The 15,126-nt window shown below is 44.2% G+C and overlaps 1 protein-coding gene across 1 annotated transcript in view; it reads left to right on the top strand.

The window, feature by feature from the left end:
* ERN1 (endoplasmic reticulum to nucleus signaling 1) overlaps positions 1-15,126 on the top strand; it is an 80,520-nt gene that overhangs the window by 2,728 nt on the left and 62,666 nt on the right. Inside the window, 1 exon segment of the mRNA XM_007456805.1 lies at positions 9,109-9,204. Within this exon segment, the coding sequence (XP_007456867.1) occupies positions 9,109-9,204 (96 nt within the window).

The following is a 15,126-nucleotide window of genomic DNA, read 5'->3' as shown; positions in this document are numbered from 1 at the left end:
CAGGATGTGGGTATGGTGCATTGGAGCAGGTTCTGTTTAATGACCTCCACTGTGTACTTTTTTTAATATGGTGTATCAGGTACCAGGTGTCCAGGTGGAGAATTGACATGTGTATACCTGAGTGCCACAGCATGAACTCTTTGGAGGTTATGCATTTTAGGTAAATAATAGTCCGTGCTCTTGGGGTAACAAGAATTTGGAAACAGCTGAAGTAATACGAGGCCACCTTTTTCAAATTCAGGGTTATTTATTTATTTATTTAAATTAATTTATTAATTTATTTTTGGCTGCGTTGGGTCTTTGCTCCTGCGCCCGGGCTCTCTCTAGTTGCAGCGAGCGGGGGCTACTCCTTGTTGCAGTGCACAGGCTTCTCATTGGGGTAGCTTCTCTTTATTGCAGAGCACGGGCTCTAGGTGCCTGGGCTTCAGTAGTTGTGGCACGTGGGCTCAGTAGTTTTGGCTCGTGGGCTCTAGAGTGCAAGCTCAGTAGTTGTGGCGCATGGGCTTAGTTACTCCGCGGCATGTGGGATTTTCCTGGACCAGGGCTCGAACCCGTGTCCCCTCCATTGGCAGGCGGATTCTTAACCACTGTGCCACCAGGGAAATCCCGGGGTTTTTTTTAAAGGAAAATTTGTACACACTTCACAATAAAACTCATGTCAGTTAAGTTTTCCTTCTGATTGAATTTTTTAAAAATCCACTTTCAAAACTGGGGTCAGGTTTTGAACTTGAACATTTCATCTTGGATTGGTTAACTGCTGCCTGGCATCTGTCCACAAATAAGAGTGTAAAGAGAGTGACCAAAATGTATGAAATGGAAATCAGTCATTTCATATCATCAGAGCCTTGTGTATATTGTTTTCTTTGCCACATCTTTTCGTGTGCTATTCTGTCACTGGAGTCTAGTGTTTTAGTTATTGAACAACTTTGGCTAAAGAACCAAAAATAACTATTTAGCCTTAGTTGGGACTATAGTTTTGGTTCATGTAAATATTTCCAAATTGTATTTAGAAATCCAAACTTTTCAGAGTTCATGGTAAAAGAGTCCAACCCTTATCAAAAGGTTATGTTTTAGTGTAACTGCTTTTAAGGGCAAAGGTCAGAATTTCATTCCCAGAATTACCTACCAGGAAAAATTTCGATCCCCAAACATAATGGGAAGTATTATTTTAAAATTCTAAATGAAATGCATTGCAGAGTTTGCAGTTAAACTAGGCAGCAGTGATGTTGTGCAGAATGTACTGGCTGTTAAATCAGACAAACCTGAGTTCTTTTTGGTCCCTTGGTAGCTGTGTCCTCAGAGTCTTAGGGACTCTGTTTCCTGATCTGCGAAATGGGGACAGCTAACACACTAACAGGTGTGAAGGGATCTGGCACATCATAGATAATGTAAATTCTCCTTGCCACCCCCAAAAGGTGTTTTTTACTCTAAGTCATCATTTTTCAATGTTATACTATGCCTGAGCAAGGAATATTTTTTGATGCTGTTTCTTTTTGATTGATGAAGTAACTAGTGCAGAGGAGGCAGTATTGTGATTTTCCTTCAGTGTGTGTCTGAGCCAGACATTGACTCACCTGCAAGCTGAGACTCCAGGCTACCGGATCCAAAATGCAGTTATATCAGTGTTACTAAGCACTCAGGCCTGTCTTTTTTTAATCCAGAAGGTGCTTATTCAGTCAGTGAGTTTTTTGCCTCCTTCCTAGACTTGGATCTTGTGCCTAATGTTGGTTTGTGTTGCATCATTGCTGCCCTGTGGTCCTCATTGTACAGTGTTTGGGTGTCACTTCTCTCAAGTACCAAAGAGATCTGTGGCACGTGAGGCAGGGTACTTTCTTCAGCTAGAGGATATGCTATTTCTTTTATTCAGCTGATGTTTTGGTTTTAGAGGGGGATAAACAACTTCACAGAGAATTGCAGATCGCGTGTGCACAAAAACACACGGAGACATGAGTCTTAACTAGAAATGGCCTTGCTTATCATTTATTCTGATAGTTATCACCTGCATGAATTATCCTCATAGGAGGTATCGAGTATTAATACTGCTGCCACGAGGAGAGTGAGGAGGGTGTTTCATGAAGCTCATGTTCTCAGGACTGCTGATCCTGAAATTAGACTGTAGTTGTGCACGTGTGTTTGTTTTGTTTCATTAACTTGCCTGCCCAGGAGGCTCTCCGCAGTCATGTGGCTTCTAAGAGCACAAGAGAAAATGTGTATGAGAGTGATTCTTGAGAACGTTCGACGGTAGACCATATTCCCGAATATAAAACCAGTGAGCTATGTAAAGGTTTCTTCATGTCTATTCATGAACAGAACAGTGCCATCTGCATGGGCCTGGGGGGTTATAGTTATTTGCATGCCTCCAATGGTGTCTCCATTCTTCAGGCTGAAGAATCATTGGATAACTATTTCATTTTCATTGGAAACCTCTTTGGTTTGGGGAATCCACAGTAATCTGTAGGCTTAATATTGTGTATGCTTTATAATGATCAGATGTTCTCCCTAAAGAGATGCTATAGGGGAGAAAAGCCTAATGTATCATTTTGATGGATTCTGTTTTTATTATGCACGCATAACTAGGGGCCTGTAACCTAGCAATATGATTAGAGTACGAGGCTGGCTTAAAAAATAGGAACAGTGAATCATTGTCTGTGAATAATAAACATGCTGGTTGGCTATATTTCCCAGGGGCTGGGGATTTTTTTTTTCCTATCTTTATCTTTACCTATATCCCATTTTGGTTTCAGACTTTGCTGCCTCAGAGCAACACATGCTCAGAGATATTTAAATGAGTGAGTGCACCAGACCACATACGGACTGGGAAAAGTAGAACTTAAAATGCGCCGCCCCCCCCACTAGATACCATACAAAAACAAACAAAAAATCCCAAGGTGCTTGCTTACATGACTTTTTAAAATTTTAAGTTCCTTTTACACAGTCTCTGCATCACTTCTGATTATCTTATGATCTTTGTTCACGTACAAAGACACAGCAAGTCGAACAGTGTAAAAATGTGTTCTGTATATATTTTGTTTATTTAATTATTTATTTTTTAAAATTTTTTGTCTGTGTTGGGTCTTCGTTGCTGTGTGCGGGCTTTCTCTAGTTGCGGGGAGCGGGGGCTACTCTTTGTTGCTGCACGCAGGCTTCTCACTGCGGTGGCTTCTCTCGTTGTGGAGCACGGGCTCTAGGCGCGGTGGGCTTCAGTAGTTGTGGCGTGCGGACTTCAGTAGTTGTGGCACGCGGGCTCAGTAGCTGTGGCTCGCAGGCTCAGTAGCTGTGGCTCACGGGCTCAGTAGCTGTGGCTCGCGGGCTCTAGAGCACAGGCTCAGTAGTTGTGGCGCATGGGGGCTTAGTTGCTGCGCGGCACATGGGATCTTCCTGGGCCAGGGCTCGAACCCATGTCCCTTGAATTGGCAGGTGGATTCTTAACCACTGCGCCACTAGGGAAGTCCCTGTGTTCTGTATTTTTGTTCAGTTTTTTTTTTTCACAGAATGTCTCCTGTGACCTGTTAGGAAATGTTCTGAGTGCACCATTGCATTTGTCACTTTCAGTAGCACCTTAGTAAACCATCATCCACTCAGAAAGCATTTGAGCCTTCTGTGCCCAGCCCCAGGTTAGGGACTGGGGTCCTAGCTGAGCAGGGTTGATGTGGTAATAAGCCATGCTTTGCCTGGTGATCACCCTACTGGGGTCATATGGGTTCTTTCCAATTTTTCCACTATTATAAGAAAGGTGATTTCCTTTTCTTCAAATCTTTTGTGTGTTTGGTGCTTTCTGTATGATAGCATGGGAAGATTTGAAAATAAATCTCTCAGAGTATTATCATATTTGTCGTAATAAAGAAAAAAGAAAGCATAGATAGTCTAAATTTTTTTAAAACGCACAACGTATCTATAATTCTATTACCCAAACATTACCTCTATTAACATTTTAACAGCTTTATTGAGCTAAAATTCACATAGCATACAATTCACCCATTTAAAATATACAGTTCAATGACTTTTAGTATATTCACAGAATTGTGCAACCACCACCACTATCAATTTTATTATATTTTCGTCATCCCCAAAAGAAGCTCCATACCCATTAGCTGTCACTCCCCATTTCCCACAAACCTCCCAGCCCCTGGTAACCACTGATCTACATTTGTCTCTGTAGATTTGCCTGTTCTGGACATTACATATAAATGGAATCATGCTACATGTGGTCTTTCGTGTCTGGCTTCTTTCACTTAGTGTAATGTTTTCAAGGTTCATCCATGTTGGAGCCTGTATCGGTGCTTTGTTCCTTTTTATTGATGAATAAATATTCCATTATGTGGATATACCACATTTTGTTCATCTGTTCTTCATTTGATTCATTGTTCATCTGTTCTTCATTTGAGGGGACATTAGGGTTTCCCCTTTTTGGCTGTTATGAATAATGCTGCTGTGAACATTTGGGTACAGATTTTTGAATGGCCATGGATTTTCATTTTTCTTGGGTAATATACCCAAGAGTGGGATTTCTGGGTCATGTGGTAACCCTCTGTCTAACCTTTTGAGGAACTAGCAAACTGTTTTCCAAAGCAGCTGCACTATTTTACATTCCCACCTGCAGTGTAGGAGGGTTCCAATTTCTCTACATCCTCCCCAACACTTGATATATATATTTTTAAAGTCAAGTTAGTTTTATTGTCTTGTAACAGTCTAACATATAAATCTTAGTTCTGACATAAAGATGCCCAACACTTGATATTATCTTTTTTTTTTTATTATAGTTATCCTAGTGGTGGTGAAGTTTTAACTCCTTAGTTTTGGTTTGCATTTCTCTGATGACTAGTCTACTCATCTCTTTTTTTTTTTTTTTTTTATTCTTGGCTGCGTTGGGTCTTCGTTGTTGCGTGCGGGCTTTCTCTAGTTGTGGCGAGTGGGGGCTACTCTTCATTGCGGTGAGCGGGCTTCTTATAGCGGTGGCTTCTCTTGTTGCAGAACACGAGCACTAGAGCACAGGCTCAGTAGTTGTGGCACAAGGGCTTAGTTGCTCCACGGCATGTGGGATCTTCCCCGACCAGGGCTCGAACCTGTGTCCCCTGCATTGGCAGGCGGATTCTTAACCACTGAGCCACCAGGGAAGCCCTCATATCTTGATATATGTCCTTCTAGACATTTTTATGTGCACATATTTGCAGAGAGAATGTTTTTCTTCCCCAAACTGGAATATAACATGGATCTTTCTGTGTCAGTAAATTTAATTCTACATTATTCCCACTGGCTGTGTGGTACTTCTGTGAGAGAGTATACTGTAATTTGACCGCTCAACCATTTAAATATTGAGGCTGTTTTTAATTTTCATTACTATAAACAATTGTGATAAACCTTACTGCTAAACTCTTGAGCCCATCTTAACTGCTTAATTATTTCCTTGGGATAAATTCCTAGAACTGGAATTTGCTTGTCATATGTATTCTTTTACAGTCCCCTCCTCCAGCCCCCAAGCAATATTAGATGTTTTAAAAAGCACAGAACTAACCTTAAATTGGTTTCATGATAGCCATTTTAAAGCTGTTTTCTTTTAGCAGGGTGGATTTTAAGTCTGAAAATGGAATGTTTAGGTTTTATTTTGCTTATATTTTGAAGACCTGAATAACCACAACAGTTTCTTTATGACACCCTATGTACCTAAAAGCTTTTGAAAAAATGTTTTATTCTGATTTGTTAATAGCTTGTTTGCAGGGTCCTTTGGTCTGCAGTGGTTTCAGATCAGCTTTCTAGCAGATGTGGCTCCCATGAGCACTCTGAAATACCTTGGGATAATTCTGTGAGTTTGGTTTTAAGGGTAGCCCACCCCCTGCAGAAAAGATTATTATTATTATTATTATTATTATTATTTGGCCATGCCACGCAGGTTGCAGGATCTTAGTTCCCTGACCAGGGGCTGAACCTGGACCACGGCAGTGAAAGCACTGAGTCCTGACCCCTGGACTGCCAGGGAATTCCCAAGATTCTTTTGATAGTTGGTTATGAGGCCATTTAAAATTTTGACTCAAGACTGTTCATAAATCAAAAGTTAATGCATTGTTTGTCTCTTTTGGAGGCCATAGTTCTTAAAACATATAGCTTGTCCATACAGCTGTTTTTCCTAGCAAAATGAGCATACCACTTGACAATAAAGTAAAATATTTGTTGGCGTCTTGTTTTGTTTTTACCGCAAACGTACCTGAACTTACTCATCCAAAAGAATGTTGTCTCTTTCAAATTAATAACCCCTTCAGGGTCAATGTTTATGTCAAACAAATTAGTCTTTTTTTTTTTTTAACTTTTTTTTAAACTTCATTTAATAATTCAACTTTAAAATGAAAAAAAGAGCCCTAAAAAGGCAAATATTTATTATTAAGCCTATTATCCTTACACAATTCCTTCTAGTCTCTGCTTGAATATAACTTTGACGTGGTCCACACTGAAGTTTTGATCAATACTGTTATTACCCAGCTTGATTGCACAATTTATCGAGGACACTTGGATTCTTGGTTGTTTCTAAAAACCAGTGAGAGACCTTCTACCACTTAGAGGATTCAAAACTATATTCTTTGAAGGTAATTTCCAAAACATTCCAGATGTATTGTGAGCAGTGGGAACATGTATGGATAAATGTTTAGCTTCCTGTCAGAGTATGTTAGACTCCTAGAAGGGATCTTGCTGGTTTAGACCAATAAGTCTTAATATTTTCCCCACCCCACCCCCACGTAAGGAATGGGATGCATGACCACAGTGCGAGCAGGTTAGAACCTTCAAAGGTGGTATTTTGGGGCACGTACCACCCTCACTCAGGCATCACCCTGCCCTCCCAAGTTGAACAGTCACTGCTCTACTGTGTTCCCAGAGCACACAGATGAGGAAGCTGAGGCCAGACAGGGCCGGTGACCTGTCCATGGTCATGCACCAGTGGCAGAACTGAGCCCTGAATCTGATCCTTCCGCTTCCCTTTGAAGAGCAGCCCCTGCAGTGCTTATGTCCTGGTACATCTGTTAGAACAAATAAGTCCAGATACCCCAGTCACACCTGAGGAGGTGGCCAAGCCATGTTACAGGGAGAGATGGGATCTAGAGAAGGACCAGAAGAGAAGAAAGTAGGCTTTCCTGTAAGCTTGGGGAAATGCTCAGACGAGCATTGTTCCTTCCAGGAGAGTCGCAGCCTCTTACCCTTTGTTTCAGTCAGAGAAAGATGCAGATTTGGGATGGAAATACTGCTTTACCCTGAGCATCTCCATCAGGGATGTCAACCGAATCTGGCAGTCACGGGGAGAATGCAGGTTAAGAGGCCCTTACACCAAGTTCTCAGTTTAAGCTCTTTTCTTTGCTTGAGGTCTAATAATATCCAAGCAGGTGCATGTTTTTCAGTAAGATCTTGCCCCGCAATGTTTCTGGAATAGTAAAACCGAAAGTTCATGTCTTCGAAGCCTTTAACCAAAGTTTCTTTTCCATATTGCAGTCACAGCCTTCGGCAAGGGATCCTGAAAAGGTAGAGCTCTTTAATGATCAGGCCGGGTCTGGGGTGTTCGCCTTTATAGAGGCCCCACCTCCCACCAAGTGCTGGCACCAGGAAGTGGGTATATGATGACAGGAGAGAGAGTAGCCTTGGCCCTTGGGCCACAATAGAGGGACCTCAGTTAGCTCAGGCGGGTCTCAGGAGAGAGTAGTGAGGGAGAGAGAAGGATGCCAGGAAAGTGCCCTGCATGGGGGTGGTGCACTTCTCTTGCTGGTTTGTCCTAGAGGGCAGGGACTGTGTTTTGCTTACCTTTGCATCCTCTCTGGCATTTAGCACGGTGAGTCGGTCGTACCCCCTGTAGTGGGCACTCAGCAAGTATTGATTGAATTTCTCTTTGAGGCTCTTGAAGACCAATAAAACAAGGAGCTCTTTTATCATCAGGGATGTGGGCTGTGGATTTGTGGGGGGATAAGGAAAATGTTGCTTTAGCTGTAATCTGTGTTCTTTAGTGAGATCTTATCAACAGCGTTTCTTTCTACACAATGAGAGGGGCTCCAGGATACTTGCTTGGGTGGACATGACCCCCAGTGTGTGGTGCTCTCTTGATAGGCTCCTCATATCAGTCATGAGATTAATTTTCCCACCGCCAAACCCCAGGAGATAAATGGCCTGTGATTATTCCAAGTCAGTTTCATTTTTTTACTCAGCATGATGTTTCACTATTAAAAAATGAACCTTGATCCAGGGTTGTCCTCTTCTGTATTAAACATGATTTCCCTAGTTAGTAGACTAATTTATAATTATCATTCAAAACCACCCCTTCCCTCAGTGGATTATTTTCCCTCTCTATTTCAGATGAGGGAATCATTGTTTGTCCAGGCTGCGGGAATGTTTGTCATGGTAACCGGATTTTTTTCGTACATTATCTGAACAAATAGTGCCGTCAGATCCCTCGAACCTGACATTGTCATTGATCTCCGGTTGGGTCAGAAGACTTTGTTGACCAAATTAAGTCAGATCTCCTTCCTCTTAAAGCAAATGACCCGCGATTCCTGAGGGGCCTCCAGGAGAGAGAGAAACACCTGCTGGGAGGCCACAGCTGCAACCGGGAATGTGTTACTTGAGGCAGTGCTTCTCCAGCGCCGCTGACTGAGTCACCTGGGGACCTTTAAAATACCCTGTGCCAAGGTCCCACCTCAGCTGAATGAAATCAGAATCTCTAGGAGTGGAGGTCGGCATCCTTTCTTTAAAAAAGAAAAAAATTTTTTTAAACCCCAGGTGATTCTAACATGCAGCCAGGTTGAAGCCATCAAGTAAGTCCTATTCCTTTGTCCTGGACACAGCCATTGTGTCCACCTGTGCCCTGTGATGTCACAGAGCCCTGGACGAAACCAGAGCCAGCCTTTGGCTTTTCTTACGGAGAAGTTAGGACTGATACATTCTTCTAGTTAGTAGCAGAACTAGAAATAGAGAACCTAGCATTATGTGTTTTCTAGTATACTATGTTGCCCAACTTTTAAAGAACAAGTAATTCCAGACAGATGGATATGTATGTTTTTTTTGAGTACTAACTACTGAATTTGCTTTTTAAAAAATCAGCTGTGTGAGACCTGGGTATCTGGACGGTCACCGGCCTCGCAGCCTGAAGGGTTTTTACTGAAGGTGCACCGCTGGAAGGCCGCACCGCAGAAGGCCCTGCAGGAGACGGCCGGTCCCTGTCTCAGCCGCTGCACCTCGGTAATGACTCAAAGAATACTAAGAGCTGGTTTAGAAAAAAGAGGAAACTCACTTCTAAAACTCACATGGACTGGGCTGGACCAAATCTAAACTCTGCTGGAACCATGTTGACAAAGGTCCGTAGAACTGGAAGGTCACCCTTTGAAGTCAGCCTCTTTCCTTGGCCGCCCCACACGGCTTGTGGGATCTTAGTTCCCCGACCAGGGATCGAACCCAGGACCCCCGCGCAGTGGAAGCACGGAGTCTTAACCACTGGACCTTCAGGGAAGTGCCTGAAGTCAGCCTCTGAACGGGGCTAGGCATCTGAACGAACACCTGGGTGAACTCCGGGCCAAGGTCTGTGTTTCTCAACCGAACTTCATTCTAAAGGATATCCCAAGCAGTGGCTCCAGTTCTGTGCTCGTTAAGTAGGTAGATTGGCATAGTTTGTCATTTTAGCTGTTTCGAAATGTCATTTACAGGCATGGTCTTCTGTTTTTGTACGTGTTTTGACCCACACAATAAAAATGTATTCTTTCAGTGAGTGGGAGTTGGGAGGTGAGGGGTTGAGTGCTGGACAAACAGGTTATTTCCCCTCTGTTTCCTCATCTGTAAAACAGGGCCATGGAACTAGAAAATCTCTTCAGTGGGCCTGTTTCTAAATGTCTTCGAATTAGGAACCATGTAGGTTAAAGGGACGAGTCCCCCAGCTGTACTGTTTCACACTCCCTCTTAGATGGGTGGGGCAAGGTGGGAAGCTGCTCTGCTTTGAGCCACCCAGCTCCCCAGCTCCAGAATGTAATGGAGCCCAGCTGTTCATCCATTGGTTCATCCCCCAGTTTTATTGAGTACATATTATATGCCAAGCACTGTCTGAGGGGCTTGGGACACATTAATGAACAAAACAAAGACTCCTGCCCTCGTGAAACTTCCATCTACTTGGTGAAGAAAGACAAGAAACAATAGCATGATAGATACTGAATATACAGAATGTGGGAAGGTGATAAAATCCTGTGGAAAGAAAGAAAACGTAGGGCAGAGCAAGGGAGATGGGGGCCTGGAAGTTGCCCCAGCAGTGGGTTGTGGTTTCTCCAGGCATGGCTCACTGGTCCTGCAGGGCCCAGCAGAAGCATGGGGCCTTCCCTGACCACTGGGCCCTCCCCACACTCTGAGTGCCGTCACATCAATAGTGATGGGGTCATGATGCTCATTTGTCCTCCAGTTGGTTTCTCATCTAATCTTCAGGCGGCCTGGTGTTGACTGCTCATGTATGTTTGCAAATCCTGAGCAAAAATGAGGTATTGAGTATAACTGTTGTCAATTTTTAACATTAATGTAACGAGAGAAAGTTTAAAAATCTGTCAAGGAAACCTCAGAAGGCCCTGTGACTTGGGACAGAGCCAGCAATTCTTTGATTTTTTTGATGGTTCTGCTCCCAAATACACATGTGATATGTGTGTGTGTGTGTATTTTTAAAATATTTATTTATTTATGGCTGCGTCGGGTCTTACTTGTGGCATGCGGGATCTTTCGTTGCGGCACGCAGGCTCTCTAGTTGTGGCGCAGAGTGCATGGATGCTCAGTAGTTGTGGCGCACAGGCTTAGTTGCCCCGCGGCATGTGAGAGCTCAGTTACCCGACCAGGGATCAAACCCATGTCCCCTGTATTGGAAGGCAGATTCTTAACCACTGGACTACCAGGGAAGTACATATATATATATATATATATATATATATATATATATTATTTTTACAAACAAAATTAAATAGTTTTTTTCTATTGTGGAAGTATTTATAAGATCTCCAGATAAATTCAAATACTGCAAGAAAGGCATAAAGCCAGGTTTAGGGAATCTGACCTCGAAGGCACCACCTCTCTCTGGACAATCCAGTGACCTCATCCAGTCATTCTGTTAAGAGTTCATTTTCCACTTGCTGTGGTCTGGTTTTGCAAAGAAGAAAACGGTTTTCTTTACACAGAGAGATTAAGAACAAGTTTATCTGTAGTTTTGCTACTCGAACGGGGGACCAAACCACAGCTGCTTCTAAAACCAACCCTATGTCATCCTTATCTGATGGTTCAGTACTTGGAAGTCTCTGGGGCTTTTGGTGAGGGGGACGGGGTGGGGGGAGTTCAATCACTTACCCAATTTGTGGTTTGGAGAACAGAGATCTCCCTTTTGGTTTAGGAGGTGGTTGGCTTTAGAGTCTATGGCAAATACATGTACTTGAGAGTCACCCACGTCCTCCTGAATAACATTAGTCAATTTCTATGGTGTTTCTTTTCCCCCACCCTGAACCTTAAAGTGAATCAGATTATTACTAATTTCCAGTGTTGCAATAGTTAAAGATAAGTGGGGACACTGGGATGTTGAAAGACCAGGATCGGGCATGACTGTGTTCAAAGGCATCAAGACTTCCAAACTCTCATTCTCATGTGGGTTTTGAGCATGTTTTGATTGGTTGGGGGCCAGAAGAATCTACAGTAAAGCGTGAGGAGAGGTGAGGGCCTGCTAAGCCATGGATCGTCATGCTTCTGAGCTACAGGGCACATCCAACCCAGTCTTCTTCTTTTTCTTAAAATAAATTTATTTATTTATTTATTTTTGGCTGCATTGGGTCTTCGTTGCTACGCGCCAGCGTTCTCTAGTTGCGGCGAGCGTGGGCTACTCTTCGTTGCGGTGTGCGGGCTTCTCATCGCAGTGGCTTCTCTTGTAGAGCACGGGCTTCTAGGCGCATGGGCTTCAGTAGTAGTGGCGCATGGGCTTAGTTGCTCCGCGGCATACGGGATCTTCCTGGACCAGGGCTCGAACCCATGTCCCCTGCATTGGCAGGCGGATTCTTAACCACTGCGCCACCAGGGAAGCCCCTAACCCAGTCTTCTTACTTTATAGAATCAGAAACTGATGCCCAGAGAATTTTAATGACTTGCTCAGAACCCAAACCAGGACACATATTCCTGTGGCCTGTCTCATTGTCTTTCAGCTTCCCTGGTCCAAAAAAACATCTGTTGAGCATGTGCCAGGCTCGTGGGGATACCTTGGGGTTTTTTTACTTGGAGTTTAAGTTTTTTGTTTTTTTTTCGCTGTGCCACGCAGCATGTGGGATTTTAGTCCACCAACCAGGGGACAAACCCGCGCCCTCAACAGTGAAAGCACAGAGTCCTAACCACTGAACCTCCAGAGAATTCCCTTAACTTGGAGTTTAGAGGATGATTAGCAGGTTTGGGGGTTGCATGAACACAGGATAGGCCAAGGAGTGAGCAGAAGGCCTGAGCAGGGAAGTGTGGGCTCAGAATCTTAAGGAACTGCTCTGGGCACGGCCCGGGCTTGCTGCCGGGTCAGCTTCTGGAAGGCACAGTCATGGAACCTGCCGTCTTTTCCCGGTATTGCACTGTTTCTCTGCTAGATGGTAAACTCCTTGAAGGCAGGAGTCTTATAGGCCTTGAGGCTCCAGCACCTCATGCAAAACAGGACCCTTCTTTCTGTGTATCTGTAGGAGAAAAGAGTCTGGTGTGGGGTGGGGTTGAAATAGGTGAACCAGCAAGTTAGTTGGATGTAGAAGTCAGTCAACAGGAAGAAGTGTGAACCAGGGAGTGCCTGAAAGAGACTGATAAATACTGCATGTCCTTGCCAGCCTGTGAGGAACGTGAGCCTGTGATCCGGGACTAAACGTTGATCCCTGAGGTTAGTGCCCACTGGATTTCTGCTGCCTGTAGCCAAACTAGCCCTTGAAGTGACTGCAGGTACTGCAGAGAGGGAGCCCCCCGGAGAGGAAAAAGAGAGGAGGGGCCTGCTTCACTCCTTCCGAGGGGACTTTGTGATCCCGTGCGTGGTGTCTGGACAGAGAAGTCCCTCAGAGGAGGGGTCTCGAAAGCAAGAGACCTTGCGTTGGAGGTTGTTCTGTAGGCCACATTTCACCACAAAACCAGTATTGTTGGGCCTCCCTGGTGGCACAGTGGTTGAGATGCAGGGGACACCGGTCCGGGAAGATCCCACATGCCGTGGAGCGGCTGGGCCCGTGAGCCATGGCCACTGAGCCTGCGCGTCCGGAGCCTGTGCTCCGCAATGGGAGAGGCCACAACAGTGAGAGGCCCGCGTACCGCAAAAAAAACACAAAAAAACCCCAGCATTGTTAAACTCCCCCATGAAGTTTCAGCATGTTATGCTCCTGTTCAGCTGTAAACCGGTTAAGCAACACTAGTCTGATGTTAGTATCAATGGAAACACCAGAAAAGACTCACCTGGGGTGTGAACACAGGCTGGTATATCTAACGCTTCGGCTTCGAGGAGCGTTTTTCCCTCTGAATCTGCTTTTACACCTGTATGAACAGCATGCCCTCCTGCTCTTTCTGTGAGCTGCATAGGACACAAATAAAACATGGATTTTGTGGCCCACTCCATACAAGTACACTCGGCCTTCTTTTTTTTTTTTTGCCACATGGCGCGGCTTTCAGTATCTTAGTTCCCTGACTGGGGAGCGAACCTGTTGTGTCCCCTGTGATGGAAGTGTGAAGTCCTAACCACTGGACCGCCAGGGAATTCCACACACACTCGGCCTTCTGTCTGCTTCCCCAGCCCCTCCTTGTCCCATTCCCCGCTCTGCTTTCTCTCTCCAGCAGCACTGGTCTGATAGGTCCTCGAACACAGCAAATTATGTTCAGTCTCAGGGCTTTCACATAGGCTGTTTCCTCTGCCCAGGAAATTCTTCCCTTCCTTCTGCCGTTCCTGTAGATCTTAACTCAGATGTTACTCCTTCAGAAAAACCGTTGACACTGTGATCCACACTCCCTCACATGAGACCAGATTGGCTTCTCCTTTTATTCTCTTATGGTCTCTTTTATAGCACTTACTGCAATTTGCTATTCCTTTTGTGTGATATTTTTACTGCTGTGATCCCTTATTAGAGTATAAGCTCCATGAGGGCAAGAATCAGATCACTGTTGTGATTAGATCCTAGGGTCTTACACAGCTCTTGATTAATCAGCATCACAAGAACTGACACTTATGTGATGCTCACTGTACACTAAGAGCTTTACATATATTAACTCATTACGCATATTAACTCAACACTCCTTTGAAGTCAGTATTATTGTTGTCCCCCATTTTACAGGTGAGAAAACGAAGGCACAGGGAGGTAAGTGACTGCCCTTCTAGCAGCCACATTATATTGCCCAGGCACTAAAAATGAAGCTTAACAAATATACGTTGAATTGTTCAGCATCTTCAGAAAATGAGGGCTACTACGTAAGTGAGTTTCCAGGTGATTCAAATACAGCCCTAGAACTTGTAACGTAGTACCATTTGGTGAAAACCTTTTCAGCAGTTATACTCTTCTTCCTTCTTAAACACCACAAGCCAAACCTATTTTAACCTTGTCTTAATTATTCTAGATTGTCAGCACCAGCTGTTACACTATCGCTGTCTGCCCACCAGAGTAAGAGATGGGGAACAACTGAGGTCTGGGGCAGAGCGGATAATCAGGTTTTGAGTTTTGTTTACTTTCTGATGGTATCTTTGGCCAGTACTAATTTTTTTAATAAAATGATCTTCCCTAATATTTACATAACTTGTCTTTGACATTCTTAATATTTATTTTTCTTTCCAAGCATTCAAAGGGATATTGCTGTTCCTTAGTTTTCAAAAAAAAAAAAGATTTGGAAGCTTAGCCACCTTGCCCCACAGTTCAGATACCCACGGAAGCCAATCTTCTGACCTGGAGAAGTTGGCATTGAGATTGGGTGACCTCCAGATGAGGCAGAAGACTGACAGGGACGGCAACTTTACGAAGAGAGGTCCCTGGGAGAATGGAGCCTGTTGGCGGTAGGGCGTGTCCTGTTGAAGCCTGTCCCCTCCCCTCTCCTGGCCCTGGACAGCCGTTTTTCCTTTCTCTGGAGGGAGTTCTGTCCTCCTTGGTGTCTGGAAGGGATTCTTCCTTGAACCCA

This window comes from Lipotes vexillifer, unplaced genomic scaffold (genome assembly GCF_000442215.2).
Source record: "Lipotes vexillifer unplaced genomic scaffold, Lipotes_vexillifer_v1.1 scaffold299, whole genome shotgun sequence".
NCBI lineage: Eukaryota > Metazoa > Chordata > Mammalia > Artiodactyla > Lipotidae > Lipotes > Lipotes vexillifer.
Note: the sequence above shows the minus strand (reverse complement) of the source record. Positions and strands in the feature narration are given on the sequence as shown.